We start from the raw sequence: 20316 nt of genomic DNA on the forward strand, positions 1-20316 counted from the left end.
TGTGTTCCCACAGTGCACATGTCGCAAGGACATGGTCAAGATCTCCATGGACGTGTTTGTACGCATCCTGCAGCCTGAACGCTATGAGCAGTGGAAGCAGGGCCGTGACCTCACGGTGCTGGACCATACTCGGCCCACAGCCCTTAGCAGCCCTGAGCTGAGCTCCTGGAGCGCCTCGCGGGCCTCGCTGAAGGCCAAGCTCTTGCGCAGGTGAGTGGCTCTCTCGCTCCTCCTCCTCCCCCTTATCCCCCCTCTCTCTCTCCCTCTCCCTCTCCCTCTCCTCTTTCTCTCTCCCTTTTTCTCCCTCTCTCCCTCTCTCTCTCCCTCTCTCCCCCCCCTCTCGTTTCCACTTCATTTGAACATCCAAATGAACAGCTCACTGCTGCTTCCTCTAGTGACATAAACTTGGTACCCTTGCAGCTCTGAGAGCTGGCAGGTCCCCTCCCTGCAAGCATTCATGTGGCCAAAAGCCCATACCAGCCATGCTCCAAAGGATGACTGGACCCTGCTGGCCTGCTTCTTATAGTGATGTGGTCACCTGTGACTGCGAACCTGGGCAGGGCTGCTACAACTGTGTGGCCTTTAGCATGGGTAGTACAGTAGCAGGGTTGGGGAAGAGCTTGATTGGTGTGGGTGTCCTTCTGTTTATGTGTTGCTTTTATTGGTTAATGAATAAAGCTCCTTTTGGCCAATGGCTTTACAGAGTAAAGCCAGGTGGGAAATCAAAACAGAGATGGAGAGAGAGAGTAGGCGGAGTCAGAAGCCATGTAGCCACAGGAGACAGAGGCCTCCAGCAGAGCCTGCCAAAACTTTGCTGGTAGGCCACAAGCTTCATGGTAAAATACAAAATAATAGAAATGGGTTAATTTAAAATATAAGAGCTAGCTAAAAATACATGACTCGTTTGTCTAAAAGGGAGGCCTGTCCAGCTGGGCCCAGTCCTTCACCCCAGGGCATCCATCTTACTCCTTGTCTCCGGCAGCCCTTCAGGGGTTTGAGCTTCTGATAGGCCAAGGATGGCTGTCAGAGCTGAGCTAGGGCCACAGCTGTGGGGATGCATGGAACTCAGCTGTCTACCAGTGAAGAGCCAGGGAGGCCCAAGAACTCCATACTCAGGCAGGCCAGTCTATGGAAACACCACTGTTGACAAGAGTTTACATAGGAACACGGCTGCTACCTTGGCCTGTAGACACGGCTGTTAGGATCCCAGTGGCTTCCAAATGCTACAGAATCCATGGCATCCTCTGGAACCAGCTGCAGCTGCACCCTGCATTGGCTGTGCTGTGAGCAACCTGCTACCTTCCACTCCTGGCAAGCTCGAGGTTACTACTATCTTAGCCCTGGGCCTGGGGCACTGCTCTCCTGACAAGTCATGGGCCTGTGTCTAGGCAGTGACCTGTGGCCTGCAGCCTTCCCTCGCGTCCTCTCAGACACCTCTGCCTGTGTACTGCAGTCTTACCCCCACTTCCTGCTCTATGTCCTCCTCTCTGGAGAGCAGTCTGTGCTCCACAACATTCTGCAGCACCCAGCAGTCAGGTGACAGCCTGTGGTGGGGCCTGAGTGGGGCTGCAGGATTCTGGGGTGGTTTCATGATGATTGGTGCTCAGTGTCTGGGCTTATGGGTCAGCTGAACAGACAACCAGTAGATAGGCACCACATTCCAGAACCACAGTGACACCAGGGCCATTCAGAGATGGGGCCCTGTGGTCAGAAGAAGTGACCCTGGGATCCCACCCTAAGACTCCAGCCATACTCTCACAGGCTCCCTCCCATCAGGGGCATCCCATCTTCTCTGGAAGCCGTGCTAATGCGGCAGTGGCTGAGTAGCAAATGAAGCCTGCTCCCAAGGACATACTTTCCCTTAAAGCTGTTAAAATGCACAAGGCCAGAACTGTTTGTTTCTTCTGAAGTCCCTGGCCTCGGTGGGAGGCCATCTGCTGTGCTTTCACGGTCCACAGCACATGGGGCTGGGATTGCAATGAACGTGTGCCCAGCTTCTCCCAGGTGTGTCTCGGCTGCATGCTGGACTTCCTTAGAGAAACTGAGGCATGTCACGGATTCCGAGTGGGGTCAGAGCATCTCTTTCCCTGACACACCAGGACCTGGGGCTACTGTTATTGGCAGGAACTAAGAGCACCTCTAACCTCTGCCTTCTGGGCAGTGTCCTGGCTATAACACTACCTGTCAGAGGTTCCTCACTACAGGAACTACCCTTCTGTATCCTTGCATGTCTGCATGGGGCTTTCTCAGCACAGGCCTAAACTCAGGCTGTCCTGTGCCCACCCTGTCCCCATTCCCAGTCTCCTGTCTCCTGCAGCAACTTAACAGGTAAGCAGACTCTAACCCTTTTGTGGATGACCACCAGGAGACAATGCCACAGTCCTCAGCCAACCTGGCCTGCTCTGGACGTGTGGGGGTAAGGAGGTGTTGATGCTGACAGTGTGACACCCCAGCCTACTGACCTCAACACCAGAGTTGGCCCATGACCCAAGGCACTCACACCCAGGGCTTCATGAATGTCTCCTGAACCCCAGAATGTACCACAGTTTCCCAGGGGATATTTTAAATACTCATAGGTCTGCCTTAGTGGCAGGAAGGAAACATATTGGGGGAAACTAGAGCCTGCAGGTGGTCCCCTAGCTGCTTTGTGGGCACAGGTCACCATGTGTCTGCAGCTGTCGTCTCTCTGTGTGTATCCTGCCTCTCAGTGAAGGCTGTAGGCTTCCTTGTCACCCATCACTCAAGTCCAAGGGCATCTGCTTTCATCTCAGAAGAGTTTGTGTCATTCACATGCCAACACTTGACTTCTGAAATCTGACAGATCGATTTCCAGCCATGTTCTGATTCCGCAGGGTGGGGAGAGGCAGGACTGCAGGAGCAGCTGCACAGCTCAGAACTCGACGGGGCAGCAGGAGGCCTTCCGAGCAGGCCCAGGCTACATAGGCCAGTGGGAGCCCTGGTTCGGAGGAGTCCTAGGCTCTTCTTCCTGAGCTCCCATCGCCAGGCCTACTCCCTGGGACACACCACTTGCCTCATGGCACAGGACTGGCATCTTCAGCACATCTAGTGGAAGCTGCCCGACCTCCACCTCCACCTGCCATCACCCTCAGCAAACCCCTTACCCACCTTCCAGTACATCCTTAATGCCAGCTCAAAAGAAGGCCAGAGGCCAGGATGCTATAGACACAGACTTCAGAAAGATTCCAAAGCTACCACAGCATATGGGAGAAGAGCAGGGAAATGCAGGAACAGCAGGCAGCAGCAAACAGAAGGTGCTGGAAGTCGTACCCAGCCTCCAGGGAGTTCTAAGAGAAGCAAAGACATGTGCTGTGACGTGGAACACACCCATGGATCCTTCACTGGGGTTCAACAGACAGCACCCAGAACTTCCAGAGAGAACCTGGTGTCAGGCTAAAGGCTGCAGAGCAAGCCACTGTGGCCTAGGGCACCCTCCAGCCTGATTGCCTGCTGGACAGCTTCAGACTTGCAGCTCTACAGTGCACGTCAGCCCAGCACAAGGGCAAACCCCAAGAGCTGCAGCATGATGGAATGCTATTTGGAGCAGTGACAGGGATGCCAGGGTCACCACTGTGGAGCCAGGGACACACCACTTAGGAGTTTAGGATGGAACCAGAACACCTGGAGATGCCAAGAAGGGCCGTGCCCCAGCTCAGGGTCACAAGATGTGAGGGCACACTGTGGCTGCCGCCGAAGGGTGGCTACATCTGTATGTATCCATCCGGCCTGGTGGGAGAGGCATCAGTAAGGGATGTGACAGCTGGCACAGGGCTGGGTCCCAGTTTGTTTTCCTAATACAGCATGGCTATTCGTCGGTATACAGTGCCCTCCCTGCTCTGGATGGGTGCAGCACACACATCTGAGTCCTGAGTCCCTGTGTGTGGCACAGGTGGCAAGGTCCCATTTTCTGGAACCTTAAGTACTGTGGCTGTGGGAACTAAGCAGGCTGCTGTGCTCAGTTGTAAAGAGTGTGGTGTGAGGCCCGGGGTGTCCCAGTCAGCTGTGCAAGGGTGGCCTCCAGTGGGGTCAGGACAGTGATTGAACCAGGGCCATTCCTGAAGCTGTGGCCCAGTGAGTTGGTGGCAGGCCGTGAGTGCTATCTGAACTGGGAGCTACCAGGAGCAGCCCTAGACCCCGGGGGCAACACGCTTCCTTCCTGACTCGGTGTTTCCAAGTCACCCCATTGCTGGGGCTGCCCACCCAGAGCAGAAGGGTGTGTGTCCCTGGATCCAAGGCCTCGAATCTCCAGCCTCTCTCCTCTCCCTGTCAGTGCTTCCTGCCCCTCCCCTCATCCCCGCTCCTGCCTGTCCTGCAGCCACTGCCCATGCACACCTTGTCTGTCCCTCTTTGGAATGCCATCTGCTTGCCTGCTGGTCATCTTTGTGGGGCTCACACATTCATTGAGGGTCCGGCCCTGGTCAGGGGGTGTTTCAGCCACAGGAGTGAGGGAAAGGAGGGCAGGCCATGGCAGAGTCACAGAAACCACCACCTAGAGCTGGGCATTGCAAGCTCTGGGCCACTGAGAGGCTGTGGTGGGTGAGGGCTACTGGCCTGGGGACCCCAGGGCACAGATCTGCAGGAAACCATTCTCCCTTGTGAGTCTAAGCAGCTTCAGGTGCGGGGGTGGGTCCTGCCTCTGCCCCGCTCCACATGTTCACCCCAGCTCTTCACTCTGCACGGCCAGTTTGTGGTGCCAAGGGCCGTCCTTGCTGTCAGCATGAAGGTGGTATGCTACTGTGCTCAGGCTGGGCATGGGTTCTAAGAGCCCTGTGTGCAGGGCTGTAGAGAGGGCCCCCGAGCCAGAGGAAAACCCTGAAATTTACATTCTAGACAAATTAGTGTGAAGGAGAGCAGACCCTGGAAAAAGGCTGAGGAGGAGAGGAGGCCGAGTCTAGAGAGGAGGCGGGAGCCGACCAGGAAGCCAGGGCCAGCGTAAGTGATCTCCCTCCAGCCCACAGCGTCCTGCCCATCCCGTGCTGCCATCGCCTGCTTCACCCCAGCCCTGATCCTCCCTGGCCCTCCTTCCTGCCCACCCTGGACTATCACAGTCTCCATTTCCCCTGCTGCCTGACCAGTGCCCTCCTCCAGGTCGCACCGGAGACGGAGCCAGCCCAAGAAGTCCAAGCCTGAAGACTCCAAGTCTCCTGGTCTGGATGAGCCTGGGGGCTGTTCTCGGGAGGAGGCTGCTCCTGAGGATGAGGATGAGGAAGAGGAGCTGTTGCCCTCACAGGGCCCCGAGGCCGAGGGCCTGGAAGGTCAGTGCTGGATGCCTGCAGCCAGGGTTTGGGTCCCTGCAGCCTTACTTTGGCATTTTGTTCCTGCTGGCCTAGACACGGCCCAGGGAGGCAGCGCAGTGGTGCAGGCCCCTGTGCACATGGGAACCTTGAGCTGCAGTCTGGCGCTGAGTGTCCCAGCTCTCCTGCCTGCATACTCTGTGCCTCATCCCTACCACTGGCTGCCACCAACGTAGGGAAGGGCTTCCCTCTGTGGCCTTTTTGGAGTGTGAGGCAGGGACTGGAATGCATCAACACAGTGTCTCAGATTCCTACTGTCTGCTCGGGAGAGTCATTGACACAGATTTCTGTCCCACCAGGTCCCACAGCCCTTCAGTCCCAAAGAAACACACAGAGGTCTACATTAATCATAAACTGGTTGGCCAATTAGCTCAAGCTTCTTATTGACGTGTGTTAGCCACATGGCTTGGTACCTTTTATCAGTGAGACATTCTCATCTTGCTTCCTCTCTGTCTGAGTGACAACTGCAGACTAAGCCTTTCCTCTTGCCAGAATTCTCCTGTTCTGGTCACCCCACCTATACCTCCTGCCTGGCAACTGACCAATCAGCATTTTATTAAACCAGTACAACTGACAAACCTTTAAGGGTACAAGACCATTGTCCCACAGCAGAGATTTACAGAGACCTGTCCACAGCACACCATGACAGGGTCTTCCAGCCCAGAAAGGCCCAGTGAGGGAAAGCAGGGTGACCACAATGTGATGTGACCACAGACAGAGTGATCCATGGGCTGTGGACTTAGGCCTGCAGGCACTGTGGATCAGTGAGGCACTGGTGAACAGCAGCTCACACCAGCCAATAAGAATCAGCCAGAAGTAGCTACACAGCAAATTAAGGCTGACAAGAAGAAACTGATGGCCACATATGGGGGGGGGGGCTTTCAGGTAGACATCTGAGCACAGCTGGAGCAAGGTGGTGAGATACCCACTGGGGTGCATAAGGCCCTGCAGTGTCCTCCACACTGAGAGTAAGGACAACAGCCAGCTATTGTAGAAACAGGAAACTACAGGAGGCTACAGGTGTGAGGGCTCTGTGACATCCCTGTGCCCTTCTGGATTGTGTGTGATTGCCATGGTCGCATGTGGATCTGCAGGAGCTGAGGGCTGGAATGATGCCAGCAGCCACAATTACACAGAGAAGCTGCAGGACGTAGGCGGTGTGCTGAGAGTCTAGCCTGAGCTCCCTGCTTGCACCTCCACACTGGCATGTGAGCCCCCGAGCCATGTGACCAGCTACTGACGTCTGTTCCCTGTGGCTCTGGTGTCAGGTGCTCCCCCTTCCTGAGTATGGTGTGAGGAGGGTCCCCTTGACCCACCTAACAATGTGGCATTCCCCAGTTTCTACTTCTCATTCTGCTTCCTCTGAGGATCCTGTGGTGGCCTCAGAGTCCTTGGCTTAATCCTTTCTTAGGAGTCCCTTCTGCTGTGGGAGGTGACGTGGCCCCAGGCCCCAGGGCAGGGTGTGGCTGTCTTTGAAGGCTTTCACACCTCTGATTTAAGGATTCTCCTTGACCTTAAGTCCTCATAAAGTGGAAAGAGTATCTATCTGTCCTGTGGTAGGCGACATTTTACTGTGGAACGCGTGGATGGTGTTCAGCATGGCCTTGCTTTCAGGACAGGGTGCTGGGCACTGAGTGGGGCACCGAACCATAGCCTGTCTGTCTCCCACAGCCTGTCTGAGGGGCATCGGCAGGTGGTGGGTTGGGATCCCCAGCAGCTGGACCTGATTTCCATGACAGTGCTCCTCAGCAGGGTTGTGACTGTCCAGTTCTGGGTCGGCCACGCTAGAAGGCACTGCCCTCCAGGTATGTCCAGCCTCAGGAGCTAGAGCAGAGCCCACATCTGTAGATGTGTGGCCTACCATACCCCTTGGCCTCCTGTGGCCTGTGACTTTCAACCAGCCAGGCTGACAAACCTAGGCATGTTGGGACACCAGGCCATAGCACCCAGTCACCCCTGAAGGACCTCTCCACCAGACTCCAGAGGGACCAGACTGTGACAGTCCTTCTCTCCTTGACCCCCAAGGCAGGTGTGTTCCCACTGATGTAGCCATGGTGAGTCTGTGGTGAGGCAGTGGGCTTTGAGGTGCCCTTCTTGGCCTTCTTCTGCTAAGGGCTCCGGGCTATGCCATGGCCACAGAGCCTGGAGATGCCAAGGATCCACAGCTGTCATAAGAAAACTAGGGCAGGACCCTGTGCTCCAGCACCAAGGGCTGTGAAGGTGCCAGGTTCACCATGGTCACTCCACAGCAGCTGCCATGGTCATAGGAACAGACTCCTGAGGCCACACTTGGCATCCTTCCTTGGGTCCAAGAACACATCCTGTAGGGGTTCATCCTGGTCCTTGATGACCACAGCAACTCCAGTATGGAAGTTAATGGGGTCTGTTGTCTGGGGGCTGGACAACACCCCACCTGTTCCTACCCATGTCCCATTGCAGCTTGGGGAACTGAGTGTCTTAGGGGTTGGCAGTGCTATCTAACACACTAGAAACCCAGCAGAGTGCATGCTGCCATCCAGGTTAGTGAGCCTTGCCCTTCGAGGGTGTGAGGGTGTGATACACAAGGGGCCTACTCCAGATGCCTGACTCTAGTGTGCATCCGCTCCCATCAGCAGCCTGCCTGGATAGTACAGTGTCAGCTTCCAAGCCTGGGGTATAGCTGTTACCCATGAGCCACTCAGTCTAGGGCTCTTAAAACACAAGTGGCACCCAGGCCACTCACAGCAGGATATAATCTCGTGATACCCTTAAGTGACATCTTAACCCTGGGAGCTAGGCTCCAGGGCACATGTCAGGTGGGGTTCCCTGGAGAACATGGTACAAGTGACCAGCTCTGATCACTCTGTCCCTGTCACCCGTCCCTGGTTAAGTGATGTGCTATACAGCCATCATAGCACCAAACTGAAGTCCCACCAAGACAAGTCCCATCAGCCACCCTTCTTCATGTCACCTGTCAGGAACCATCTCCAACACTCACCCCAGAGGCCACAGATGGGGGTCCCCAGGCCCATCTGCTGCTGGGTCCCTCTGTGGTGGCTTGTGATGTGTTGTCTGCACCAACTCTACAAGTCTACTCCCCACACCTGCGCTGGGCTGGCAGGAGCCCACGACTTGGGACAGTTAAGCATATTCACAGCTACTTCCTGAAAACCCAGGCTTCTCCTCCTTCTCTCCTTCCCCCCCCCCCCCTTCTTTTTTCTGTTTTTTTTTTTTTTTTTTTTTTTTTTTTAAGACAAGGGTGCCCTGAGTGCTGGGGTGGCAGGTTGCAGTTCAACACCAGCTCAGGAATCTCTTAAGTGCAGTGGCCCAGTATTGGTCATTTTCGGAGGTTGAACTTACCCAAGCTTTGGGGATCCTGAGTCCACAGCCAACTGTGCTCTCCTCACCACAGAGCATGGTCTCCTGCTTCCATCTGATTCCTTTGGTTCTGAATGATGTGTTCTCTCCCCCAGAGGATGGCAGAGGCAAACCCCGACCAACCAAGGCCCGGAGCAAGAAGAAGACCCCCAACCCCCTGTCACCCCTATTGCCGCACACCCCACCAGCCCTATTACCCACTGAGGAGGTCCTGAGACCACAGCCCCCACCCAAGTCTCCGGTGCCGGCCATGGGCCCCATAGCCGCAGAGGGGGGCCCTCCACCAGCACCCCTCAATGTGGTGCCTCCTGGGGCACCAGGTGAGGAGGCAGAGGTGCGGCCACGGCCCATCATCCCAATGCTGTATGTGCTTCCACATACCAACACCGCTGATGGGGACAGAGAGCGCACTGCCCACCCGCAGTTGACACCCATGGAGCTGGGACCGGAAGACGAAAGCCAGGCCCAAGCTGGCGATGCACAGGTGGGTAATTAATGGCCACCAGGTGCTTTTGTGGCTCTGCCCACACAGCTGTGTGTGGCATTTGAATGCTAGGGTGGCAGCTGGAGTCAGTGTGTGTTGTGGGTGACAGGCGTGGTTGTGTGTACATGTGTGCATGCTGTGGGTGACAGTGTCCAGCATTTCATAGTGCTGTGTGTTTCAGGCACCATCCTCCTTCTCTAAGCTGAAGGTAGAAATAAAAAAAAGCCGGCGTCACCCCTTGGGTCGTCCACCTACACGGTCCCCACTGTCTGTGGTTAAACAGGAGGCTTCGAGTGATGAAGGTGAGCAAGACCCTGCCACCATGCCACTTTCCTCCCACCTGCATGGGGCCCAGGCCAGCCCCTCTGCATAGGTGCCAGTGCCCACCCACCCGGTCCCTTGGGGTCAGGTCCTCCTACAACGTGGCACCCTCGTCACCATGCTGTGAGAGACTTACCACAGAATTCCCTGCCCCTTCACATCTGCAGGGACCCAGCTGCTCACACTTGCATACCTTAAACCACCCCAGTTCTTTGTGGCCTACAGGACCTCTACTTGACCCCACCTTTCAACCAGTCACTTGCCAGGACCTAGTGCCTCAAGTGTCATGTGACCAGGGAGGCCTAGATCACAGCCATCTCTAACCAGGGCCATAGTTCCTCTCCCCATCCCAGGACTGCACCCTCACTTCTGTACAGGAGCTTCATCAGTGTGCGCAGAACTATGTATCTAGAGTGTCCCCAGACACGGTGCAAACGCTTAAAGTGTGGCTATGGGGGGGGGGGGGCGCTGGTGAGTGCAGGTAGTACCCCAGGAGGATGCTATCCAGTGATAGTTGGGCCTTGGGTACATGGGTCTCTGCTGGCTAGCAGGGCAGTACTAGTGTGTGTGGGCTCTGGTGGGTTTCAGTTCCTCCTTGAAACTGTTGGCAGAGTCTGAGAGGCACTGGCAGCTCTTTGACCTAAGGCCTTACTGTGCTAGCAGGATGGTTCTGGAAGTACCCAGGACCTCAAGACCTCTCTAAAGGAGTGACAAGAATCTGGGGAACAGTGGAAACCAGGCCCCAGGCTCTTGGCTCCCTACTGAACTCTTCCCAGAAAGCTCTCTTGGGAGTTCTGGGCAGGCAAATCTCCCCCAGCTCCATGCCCTGTGTCTCTTGATAGGTGGCAGGGCCTAAATCTAGCATAGTCCCCTCCTCCGTCCTCCTGCCCATCATGGCCATGCTGCCACATAGATGGGTTTTAGCAGGCTGTGGCTGAGGCTCCCAGGCAGGTAGGCAGCACTGTGCCCAGCTTGACACACAAGAGGATGTGTCTGACGGTGGCATGTTTGGTGTCCAGGCCTTAGGTTAGGCTCTGGGGAGAGCATGGAGGGAAATCAGCCCTCACTCCCTGCAAGGAATGCAGACTGCCAAGTACCAGCCAGGGCTGCCCAGACAGAGGACCAGTGGAGTGATGCTCTGCTGGGGCCTCGTCTTCCAACCCAAGTCCCTCCATCCGTCACAGAAGCCTTCCCATTCTCAGGAGAGGATGATGTCAGTGACCCCGAGGCCTTGAAGTCCCTGCTTTCGCTGCAGTGGAAGAACAAGGCAGCCAGCTTCCAAGCTGAGAGGAAGTTCAATGCGGCAGCTGCCCTCAACGAGCCCTACTGCGCCATCTGTACCCTCTTCTACCCCTACAGCCAGGTGAGCTGCCTGCTGGGCCTCTCCATACTGACACTGCAACAGGAGAGAGCAGCTATGCACCCCCAGACTCTAGATGGTGAGGACACTGCAGCCTGGCCTCCTGTGGCCCTGTGCTGGGTATGGGACCTTCTGTCACTTCCTGATGTCCATGCCTCTGCAGTCAGTACAGATAGAGCGAGAGGTCCCAGCCGCTCCCGGGGACAGTGCTGTCCAGCCACCCTCCAAAAGTGGTCAGAGGACACGGCCACTGATCCCTGAGATGTGCTTCACTTCGAGTGGGGAAAACACGGAGCCGCTGCCTGCTAACTCCTACGTCGGCGAGGATGGTACCAGCCCACTCATTTCCTGTGCCCACTGCTGCCTGCAGGTCCATGCCAGTGAGTGTTTACAGCCGTCACAGTGTGAGGGACTCTGGGGGCATGGAGTACTCTTTGGACACAGTGCATTTTGAGTTTGAGGGGCACTATCCAGGGTTCTGGCTTAGGAGGCTACACTGTACAGTGTATGGGAGGGACAGCAGGTGTGGAGGGCTGCAGGTGTAGAGAGCTGTAGATTTGGGGGGAGGGCTGCAGGTGTGGAGAGCTGCAGGTGTGGAGGGCTGTAGATCTGCGGGAGAGCTGCAGGTGTGGAGGGCTGCAGGTGTGGAGGGCTGTTGATGTGCGGGCAGAGTTGCAGGTGTGGAGAGCTGCAGATGTGGAGAGATGCAGGTGTAGAGAGTTGCAGGTGTGGAGGGCTGCAGGTGTGGAGAGCTGTAGATGTGGAGAGCTGCAGGTATGGAGGGCTGTAGATGTGCAGGGAGAGTTGCAGGTGTGGAGGGCTGCAGGTGTGGAGGGCTACAGGTGTGAGGGGGGCTGCACGTGTTCAGGTGACAGATTCTGTCTGGTCCCAGCACTCCACTGTCTTCCAGGTTGCTACGGTGTCCGGCCTGAGCTGGCCAAGGAGGGCTGGACATGCTCCCGATGTGCGGCCCATGCCTGGACTGCGGTAACTTACCTGTTCTGGGTGGCGCCTAAAGCCTGGGAGGGCCTAGGCCTCCATGGGCCAGTGGTCCTGATCTTAGCTATGCTGAGGCTGGGGCTTGACACTAGCCATCCCTAGGATGTTCCTTGGATGGAGGTGGCTGCACCTTACCATGTTAATCTGTCCCTCAGGAATGCTGTTTGTGCAACCTCCGGGGGGGAGCACTGCAGACGACCACGGAGCACAGGTGTGTGCTCTGCCCTGCCCTGTGCTATTGTCACTCTCCTGCCTCCCTGCTCAGCTTCCCTGGAGGTTGGAGAGAGAGACAGGGTATCCAACATGAAGGGAGCAGTGTCCTGAATGCCCATAAACCTCCCCACCCTCCACAACCCGGCCTGGCTGGCCCCTTGGGGATAGCCTGGAACCGTCAGCAGTGCACTTGTGACCCTGCCCTGACCTCTCAGGTGGATTCACGTGATCTGCGCCATTGCAGTCCCCGAGGTACGGTTCCTGAATGTGATTGAGCGCAACCCCGTGGATGTCAGTGCCATCCCTGAGCAGCGGTGGAAACTGGTAGGTCCCCAAGGCTGTGGCCGCCAGCTTTAGTCCTGGGGTGAACTAAGAGACCCTGGGAGGATAGCCCCAGCCTGGCCTAGGACGCTCATTTCTCCAAACCCATAGCCCTGCGGCAGGGTGGAGGGCTCTGTGCAATGCGCAGGGCACAGTGGTGAGAACCCACCCCCAGGTTCAGCCAGGCAGCCCCCGTCTCTCTACAGATACTTCCAGCTGCTATTAGTGCCCGAGCTCAGTGTGCTGGCAGTGCGTGAGAGCTGTCCCAACAGGCCCTGGCAGCTCCAGCCTTCCCCCTGCCTAACCTGCCTTCCACGGTGCTTGCCTTCTGTGACTTGGGGAAGAGGAGCCTTGTCCTATGCTGTGACTCCTAGCTCCCATAGAGTGACGTCCCAAGCTTCATCTTCCTCCACTGTGTTACAAACACAGTAGTGTGTCCTGTGTATGTGCACACATGTGCAGGCATGTGTTGAGCCAGAGGACAGCCCCAGGTGTCAGTCCTTGCCCTCCATTCTGCTTGAGATGGGGCCTTTCTGTGTGCATGCCCAGCTGCCTGTCCAGCCAGCTGACTTCCATCATGCCAGAGCAACACTGGGTTACACATTCCACATCTGGCTTTACATGAGTTCTGATGATGCAAACCTGTGTCCTCAGAGCTGAACAAGTGCTTTTCCCCTGAGCCATCTCTCCAGCCTTCTTCCTCTTTACGACTGTGTGGCCAGGCTCACTCACCCGCTGGGCTCCGCATCCTGGAGCATGTGATGCAGAATCGTCCTGTCTGCATGCATGCCACAGCACATGAGTAGCATTCCTGTGTCCTCCACCCCTGCCCTGGGCATGTAGCCTCTGTCCACATCCCTTCTGTGTCCTGACATACTGCACGTAACCCCCTCCAGTCCGGTGGTTTCCCTGGGCAGTCACTTTGAGAACTGTTGGCCCCATCCTTGACCTATTTCCAGTTTGATCACCTACTGTCTGTTGAATTGAAGGCACTTCATGTTGGTACATGCTGAAGCTCGTGTGAGCATGGCCTCTTCTGGTTCATGAATTAACACACACAAACACACACCCTCTGTAGCAGGAATATGGGAGAGGTCCGAGTTTGCCCGGGTGCTGTGGCCTCTAGACAGATTCCTGACCTTTCTGGGCTTCAGCTTTCCCAGGGAGGAGTTTTGACTGCCATGGCTTCTGGGGAGCATCCACATCCCCAGGCCTGTCTTTCTGCAACTTCTCGCCGCCCCCCACCCAGCTCCTGCATATGGGCTGAGTAGGCCTGGATATGGATGGCTTCCTGAGATCTGTGCCTAGTGGCTGCCTACCCTGTGTGCAAGGCATGGGGCAGGGCGCTGCCTACATCTAGAAGATGGCCTAGTCGGGAGGTGAGGGAATGAAGGTGACTCAGATCAGACCTTGGAATAGCCTCATCTTAGGCACTTAGCACCACACTAGGGGAGGGCAACTGGCTGTGGTCAAGCTGGAGGCCAGGCCCTCAGGGGCATGAACAGTGCCTGTGTTTGTTTTGTCTGGGTCTTTTTCTCTGCTGCCAGGACACTGAGTGGAAGGCCGCAGTGGAACCCTGGAGGGACTAGGCTGGCTCACAGCCAGAGCCTGGGCTCTCCAGTGACTGGTGACAGAGTCACAAGTTCAGGGGCCATGTTCCAGCCCAAGGATACAGGCCACCTGAGCAGGCCCAGTGGATCTGACAACTGGATGGCCTTTAGTGAGAGCGTATGGCTCAGGTGGCTAGCGTGCTGACTGCAAATCCCGAGGCCCTGTCTGTGCACATGGCCTCTCCATCCATGGTCCTGACAATTTAAACCCTATGGCGCTGCACCAGGAGACACAATCCCCCAGCTCTGTGCTGCAGGGTGGGGACGTGGTCAGGGAGGAGGACTGAGAAGTGGCAGTTTGGGGTCAGATGACTGCCCCTGCCTGTTCTAGAAGGTAGCTCTCTGGCTTTGCTGGTAACCCTGCACCCCATCCTATGCAGAAATGTGTGTACTGCCGCAAGCGCATGAAGAGGGTGTCTGGTGCCTGCATCCAGTGCTCCTACGAGCACTGCTCCACGTCCTTCCATGTGACCTGCGCACATGCCGCTGGTGTCCTCATGGAGCCCGATGACTGGCCCTACGTGGTGTCCATCACCTGCCTCAAGCACAGAGCAGGCGGCGCCGGGGTGAGTGCTGCACCAGGGGACCCCGCCCATCTGTACTAGCCCTGACCATCCGGCCTCGCCCACTTGAGCAAAATCCACCCACACGCGCCATCGCCCCATCCCCAGGGCCAGCTCCTGCGCGCTGTGTCCCTGGGCCAGGTCGTTATCACCAAGAACCGCAACGGGCTATATTATCGCTGCCGTGTCATTGGCACCACCGCACAGACCTTCTACGAGGTCAACTTTGATGATGGCTCCTACAGCGACAACCTGTACCCAGAAAGCATCACGGTGAGGGGCGGGGCAGGGAGGGGAGGGACGGGGTGAGCATGCTGGGCGGCGTCTCACCATACCCTCCCTGCAGAGCAGAGACTGCTTGCGGCTAGGACCGCCTCCGGAGGGCGAGCTGGTGGAGCTGCGGTGGACAGATGGCAACCTGTATAGAGCCAGGTTCGTCTCTGCGGCCACCAGCCTCATCTACCAGGTGAGATTCTCCACAGCCACCCTCTAACACTCACCCAGCCTCTGCCCGCCTGCACTTTGTCAGTGCTCACAGAGAGGCTATCGGGTAGGGTAGGGAGGCCAGGGCTGGGGACTCGGGACTCACCGCACTGCATTGGGGTGGGGGCGGGAGTGCGGTGCTGCCCACCGAACAGCTTGAGGTGGAGCTGCCAGCCTGTGGCTACACAGCAACACCTTGTCTCAAAACAACAGAACTGCAGCATGGCTGTGCCCCCACCTGGGCAGAGGAGGGGGAGGGGACAGTCCAGCCCAGCTATCCCTTTGCCTCGAGACCAGGCAGCATGGGGACACACACAGCACATGTGTGACTAGACAAGGTGCTGGCATAAAATGGTAGGCCAGCCGGCTTACCCCACCCTGAAGCCCAGCAGCCAGGGACAGGTGTATTCACATGCCCAGCACACTCCTCTCAGGATGTTTCCAGAAGCTGTGTGAGCCCGCGCAGGGCAGCCTGGGCTGAGGGCTGCAGCTGTTCAGAATGTTGGGACTGGGGCACAGCCTGCCTCTAGGAGTAGCACAGGCGGGTGGCAGCAGGCACCTTCCACAACTCCCCTCCTTCTGGGAACCCGACTCCCAGTGCACGGGACTGTCCAGGTCTCCTCCTGCCCGAGGCACTTCCATTGTCTCCTGCAAGGCACCAGAGGAGCCTTCGTCCACCACATGACTTTACCCAGCCAGGAGGCCAGGCTGGGACCTAGGCCCCTGGTTGCTTGTGCTCCTCATTGCTGTCCCCAGAGAAGGTGGCCAGATGTCGGAGCCCCCATGGCGTCTGCCTCCCGACTTGCAGCCCGACCCAGCTCCTGGGCATCAGTTCTGGAGGATGGGGCCTATTTGGAGTGGTGGGGCCACAGCTGCCATTCTGAGTCAAGAGAAGTGGGTCCCAAGGACGCTGTGAGCCCCTTAGCCTCTGGCCCAGGGCCAGCACTACTGCCCAGGCGCATCTGTCACCCATGCCTCTTAGGGACCTGGGCTGACCCAGGCTGCCTGAGCCCCTGACGCCTCTGGGCTCTCGGTGGGTAGGGCAGCATCCAGTGGCTGTCCTCATGCCGACACCTGTTGTTGCTGCAGGTGGAGTTTGAGGATGGGTCTCAGCTAACAGTGAAACGTGGGGACATCTTCACCCTGGAAGAGGAGCTGCCCAAGAGGGTACGGTCCCGCCTGGTAAGTGTCCTGGGCACCTCCCTCTGGGGCATGGAAGATGAATGTCCCAGACAGGCTGCCCCCTCCTCCTTGGGCATTGACCACAGCCATGCAGGGCTCAGCACTCTGCTCAGCCAGGGACAGGTGGGGACCACTCGTTAGGTGTGAGTCAGGGTGCAGTGACAGGCACGGTCACGGTCCAGAGGGCTTTGCCAGGGCGACAGCCTGATCCTTCTCTGTAGTTGAGGTTTTTTTGTTTTTTTACACTTTGGAGACTTGCCAGCCATCTCTCAATTTATACAGAGACTTGTTCTTACTTATGAATGCCCGGCCTTAGCTTGGCTTGTTTCTAGCCAGTTTTACTAGCTTAAATTATCCCTTCTCTCTCTTTTTTTAAAGATTTATTTATTTATTTATTATGTGTACAGTATTCTCAGTATTCTGTCTGCATGTGTGCTGTAGGCCAGAAGAGGGCACCAGATCTCATTTCACATGGTTGTGAGCCACCATGTGGTTATTGGGAATTGAACTCAGGACCTTTGGAAGAGCGGGCAGTGCTCTTAACCGCTGCGCCATCTCTCCAGCCCTCCCCTTTCTCTTTAACTATGTTTTACCCCTGGGCTTTTTACCTTCCTTCTTACCCGTGGCTGGCCAGATGGCTGGCCCTGGTGTCCTCCTCTCCATCACCTTTTCTTACTCTTTTCTCTCCAGCCTAGATTTCTTCTATTTATTCTCTCTGCCTGGCAGCCTATTTCTCTCTCCTGCCTTTCAGCTCTTTAGTAGACCAATTGGGTATTTTAGGCAGGCAAGCAAACACAGATTCACAGAATTAAATGCAACATGAAAGAATGCAACACAGCCTTATATCATTAAATGAACACAGCACATCTTAGACTAACATCCCTCTGTGTCCTTGACATCCACAGTCACTGAGCACCGGCACTCCACAGGAGCCCAGCTTCTCTGCAGAGGATGTGAAGGCTGCCAAGCGTCCACGGGTGGCTACTATGGTAACCACCACCACCCAGGACACAGGGCACAGCCCGGAATACCTGGCCTTCGTGGAGAGCCTGCTGCAAGCGCAGGGCCGACCTGGGGCACCCTTCTAGATGCTGCCCACTCCCATTCCCACTGCGGGACCTATCTGGGCAACAGGACCAGCAGGATCCAACATGGCCGGACTCAGGGAGAAGGGCCAGTGTCCCTGGACTGCAGCAATTCCGTGGGACCCATCCTGGCTGTGCTTTTCTCCTAAAGGTGCTACGGGGCATCCTAGAGCCTCCTGTGACAGACGCCAGCCGAGGACACTGGGGCACAGCCCCAACCTATTTTCTAGATTCGTGGCTTTAAACACGGACAGCGACCTATTCTTTTCCTCGGAACCAAAACGCTAGGAGATTCGTCCTTGTTCGCCGTTTGTGGAGGTCATTTCTCTCCTCAGCATCTGGAGAGGCACTCGGACAGCAGCCAGTGCACACTGGCCTGTGTGGTGACCTGTGTGGTGGCTGCTGGTAGTGTCTTCTGCTTCCTGCTGGGGAGGCAGGCCCTGCAGGCACCGAGTCCCTTCCCTGTCCTGTCCTGTCCCCCACCCCATGCAGAGTCTGCCTCTGAGGCCTGGCATGGCAGCTGCCCCATGGGTGAGTCAGGCTGCAAGGTGGTTGAGTCCCATGGCTGTGGCCTGAGGCCCCATGAGCCTTCCCCCTGACAGAGCCTCTGTGTGGCTGAAAGCAGGGGAGCAGGTGCCACCTTCCCTTGCGGCATGGGCAGAGTGACAGGGACACAGACTACTCAGGCCTGCTCTTCACTAGTGGCCACTGCCACCCTAGCGCAGTTCCCAGCATGGAGAGCTTGTCTGTAGATGATAAAGGACTGCACAGACAGGCCCTGGGGACCTGCTGGGGACTTGGAGGCACTGGGCCTCTGCTGAGTGCCCAGTGACCACTGTGTCCACATGTACTTTGAAATTCTATTTATATTGTAAAGAGAATTAAAAGGGCCCAGCCTTGGGCCTAGAGGAATGGGCTGGGCCACAGGGGCCTCAGGCTGTGTCTCTCATGGGCTCTGCAGAGGCTGCAGGTGGCCCACACATGTGTCTCACAGAGAGGCCTGGGTTTTACAGTGTGCAAAACAAAAACAAAAACAGAAACAAAACCTCGCTCCTCCCTTACTTTTCTCTCCACCCCAGATGAAGGATGCCATATTTTTGCCTCAGTCCCCAGCCTCTGGCTCAGGATCCATTAAAAGCCCTCAAGCGCTTCCTATTCCTGCCTGGCCACGGCTATGTTCTCATTTCTGGCCAGGGCCAGATGGGCTCAGGACAGAGGTCTCCTTGACAGGACGATGGGCACAGGATGTAGGGTCTGCCGGGAGGTCTGGTCTGGATGTAGGGTCTGTTGGGAGGTGGGACACCATCTGCTCCAGGGGCACAGTGCTGGGCGGTGTCCCGGAAGGGTACTGGGACTCTCCACTCCCTCATTTGTCAGCAGCTTCCATCTGCTTCCCGTGCTAGCAGGCGCCACGGTGAGCAATGGTGGCTGCGGCCGAGCAGATCCTGGCTGCTAGAGCAGGGGAGGAGTGGGGGCGGGGGCTGCTGCTGGGTTGCAAGTTAGACTTGGGTTTGACCCAAGGGAGGAGGAACGTGGGAGCCGTGGAGAAGCCCACAGGGATCTCAGCAGCAGGCAGCCAGGTGGGGCAGATGACCCTGGTTTTCCATTCCTCCTTGAAACATAGACTAGACTTTGGAACAAGCAAAAGCTCTGGAGGAAAGGGAAGGCAGCCCTGATGGGGACATGGCCAGGATCCTGTGGGGGTAGGGTGTTGTGCCAAGAGGGGACATCTAACTAGCTCTGACCCTGACTGGCAGATCCTACTGAGCTCAGACGTGAGGCCTGCAGCCCTGGGCCAAATATGGCCCTAGACCTGTTTTTTTGTCAATAAAGTTTTATTTGCACATGGGCCACCGTGATACTTATTTGCATGTGGCAGCCATTGGCCCTAACCTCAGATTGCTGAATGATTGCCTGACCTGTAAAGCTGAACCTAGCTTGGACCTGGGCCACCTGTTCTGCAGCCACTACCCTGGCAGCCGGGGCACCCAGAAGCACCAAGTCAGTGCCTGGTTTCTTCAGTAGAAGCCTACCAGGCCCTGCCTGTCCCTACTCCATCCCCTCTGTTCCTGTCACTCATACTCATAGGCTCTCAGGTTCCTGCAGCTGCACCTAGTTCCAGGAGGTCAGAGTGGAGAGACTGCATGGCCTCCATCCTTATCCCATCCCGCCGTGTTCCACGGATGAGTGCTCCCTCCCTGGCCCTCATCCGCAGTGGTTACAGCTCACGGCTTCCTAGACAACCTGAAAAGTCATGTCCCCTTTTCTATCCTCAGACCTCCCTGTCCCACCCTGTCCCAGGCCATCCTGTCTCCAGGTCTATGGAGAACCTGTCTGAAGACCTGAGTCACAAACCCAAGGGCATCACCAAAGCGGGCGGGGGCGGGGCGGGGGGGGGCAGACACTGCCTCAGGGCCCTGCACTTGCAGTGGAAATGAACGTGATCTTCTGGCCCTTCCTTGCTAGAGAACGTAAGGAATGGCTGCTGCCTGCACGGCCGAGCAGAATGGAGACCTCATGTCCATTCTGTCCCCACACAATCCAGCCTCAACCTCAAGAAATGGAACCCAAGCTTCAGCAGCTTGGGTTGTCCTGTTGCTTCTCTTAATCGTTTTCTGGGGCTGCTGGCGAACTGCAAGGGGACTCAGGGTTACAAAGTAGGGACTTGGATGATATGCTGTAGTCCTTGCTGGCTGGAAGCTTAAAGACCAAGCTGAGGACCCACAGGGCTATGCCCAACCCAACACTCCGTGGTCCCAGCCTCCAGGAATCCTGGATCCCTTGACCTGTGGCATGATTACTCTAGCTCTGACCTCGGTGTCTTAGGGTTTCTAGTGCTGAGATCAAATACCATCACCAAAGCAACTGGGCAAGAGAAAGAGTTAATTCAGCTTACACCTCCGTTCATCATCCAGAAACTCAGGACAGGAACCTTGAGGCAGGAGCTTGGAGGGTGCTGCTGCTGCTGCTGCCGCCACCACCGCCACCTGACTTACTCCCGATGGCTTGCTCAGCCTGCTTGCTTA

General features: G+C 56.7%; 1 protein-coding gene across 2 annotated transcripts in view; it reads left to right on the forward strand.

Annotated features, from left to right (window-relative positions):
- Kdm4b (lysine demethylase 4B) overlaps positions 1 to 19139 on the forward strand; it is an 80867-nt gene extending 61728 nt beyond the window's left edge. Inside the window, exons 10-24 of one of the 2 annotated variants that reach the window (XM_038330943.2) lie at positions 14 to 210; positions 4849 to 4950; positions 5107 to 5273; positions 8765 to 9153; positions 9335 to 9455; positions 10659 to 10837; positions 10998 to 11214; positions 11745 to 11821; positions 11989 to 12044; positions 12262 to 12370; positions 14358 to 14543; positions 14649 to 14813; positions 14887 to 15006; positions 16113 to 16205; positions 17111 to 19139. In XM_038330943.2, the coding sequence (XP_038186871.1) occupies positions 14 to 210; positions 4849 to 4950; positions 5107 to 5273; positions 8765 to 9153; positions 9335 to 9455; positions 10659 to 10837; positions 10998 to 11214; positions 11745 to 11821; positions 11989 to 12044; positions 12262 to 12370; positions 14358 to 14543; positions 14649 to 14813; positions 14887 to 15006; positions 16113 to 16205; positions 17111 to 17293 (2361 nt within the window). In that variant the 3' untranslated portion in view covers positions 17294 to 19139. The remainder of the gene's footprint in view (positions 1 to 13; positions 211 to 4848; positions 4951 to 5106; positions 5274 to 8764; positions 9154 to 9334; positions 9456 to 10658; positions 10838 to 10997; positions 11215 to 11744; positions 11822 to 11988; positions 12045 to 12261; positions 12371 to 14357; positions 14544 to 14648; positions 14814 to 14886; positions 15007 to 16112; positions 16206 to 17110) is intronic. The other variant, XM_038330951.2, reaches the window with a different exon arrangement.
- Positions 19140 to 20316: the final 1177 nt, after the last annotated feature.

Source organism: Arvicola amphibius, chromosome 1 (genome assembly GCF_903992535.2).
Source record: "Arvicola amphibius chromosome 1, mArvAmp1.2, whole genome shotgun sequence".
Classification (NCBI taxonomy): Eukaryota; Metazoa; Chordata; class Mammalia; order Rodentia; family Cricetidae; genus Arvicola; species Arvicola amphibius.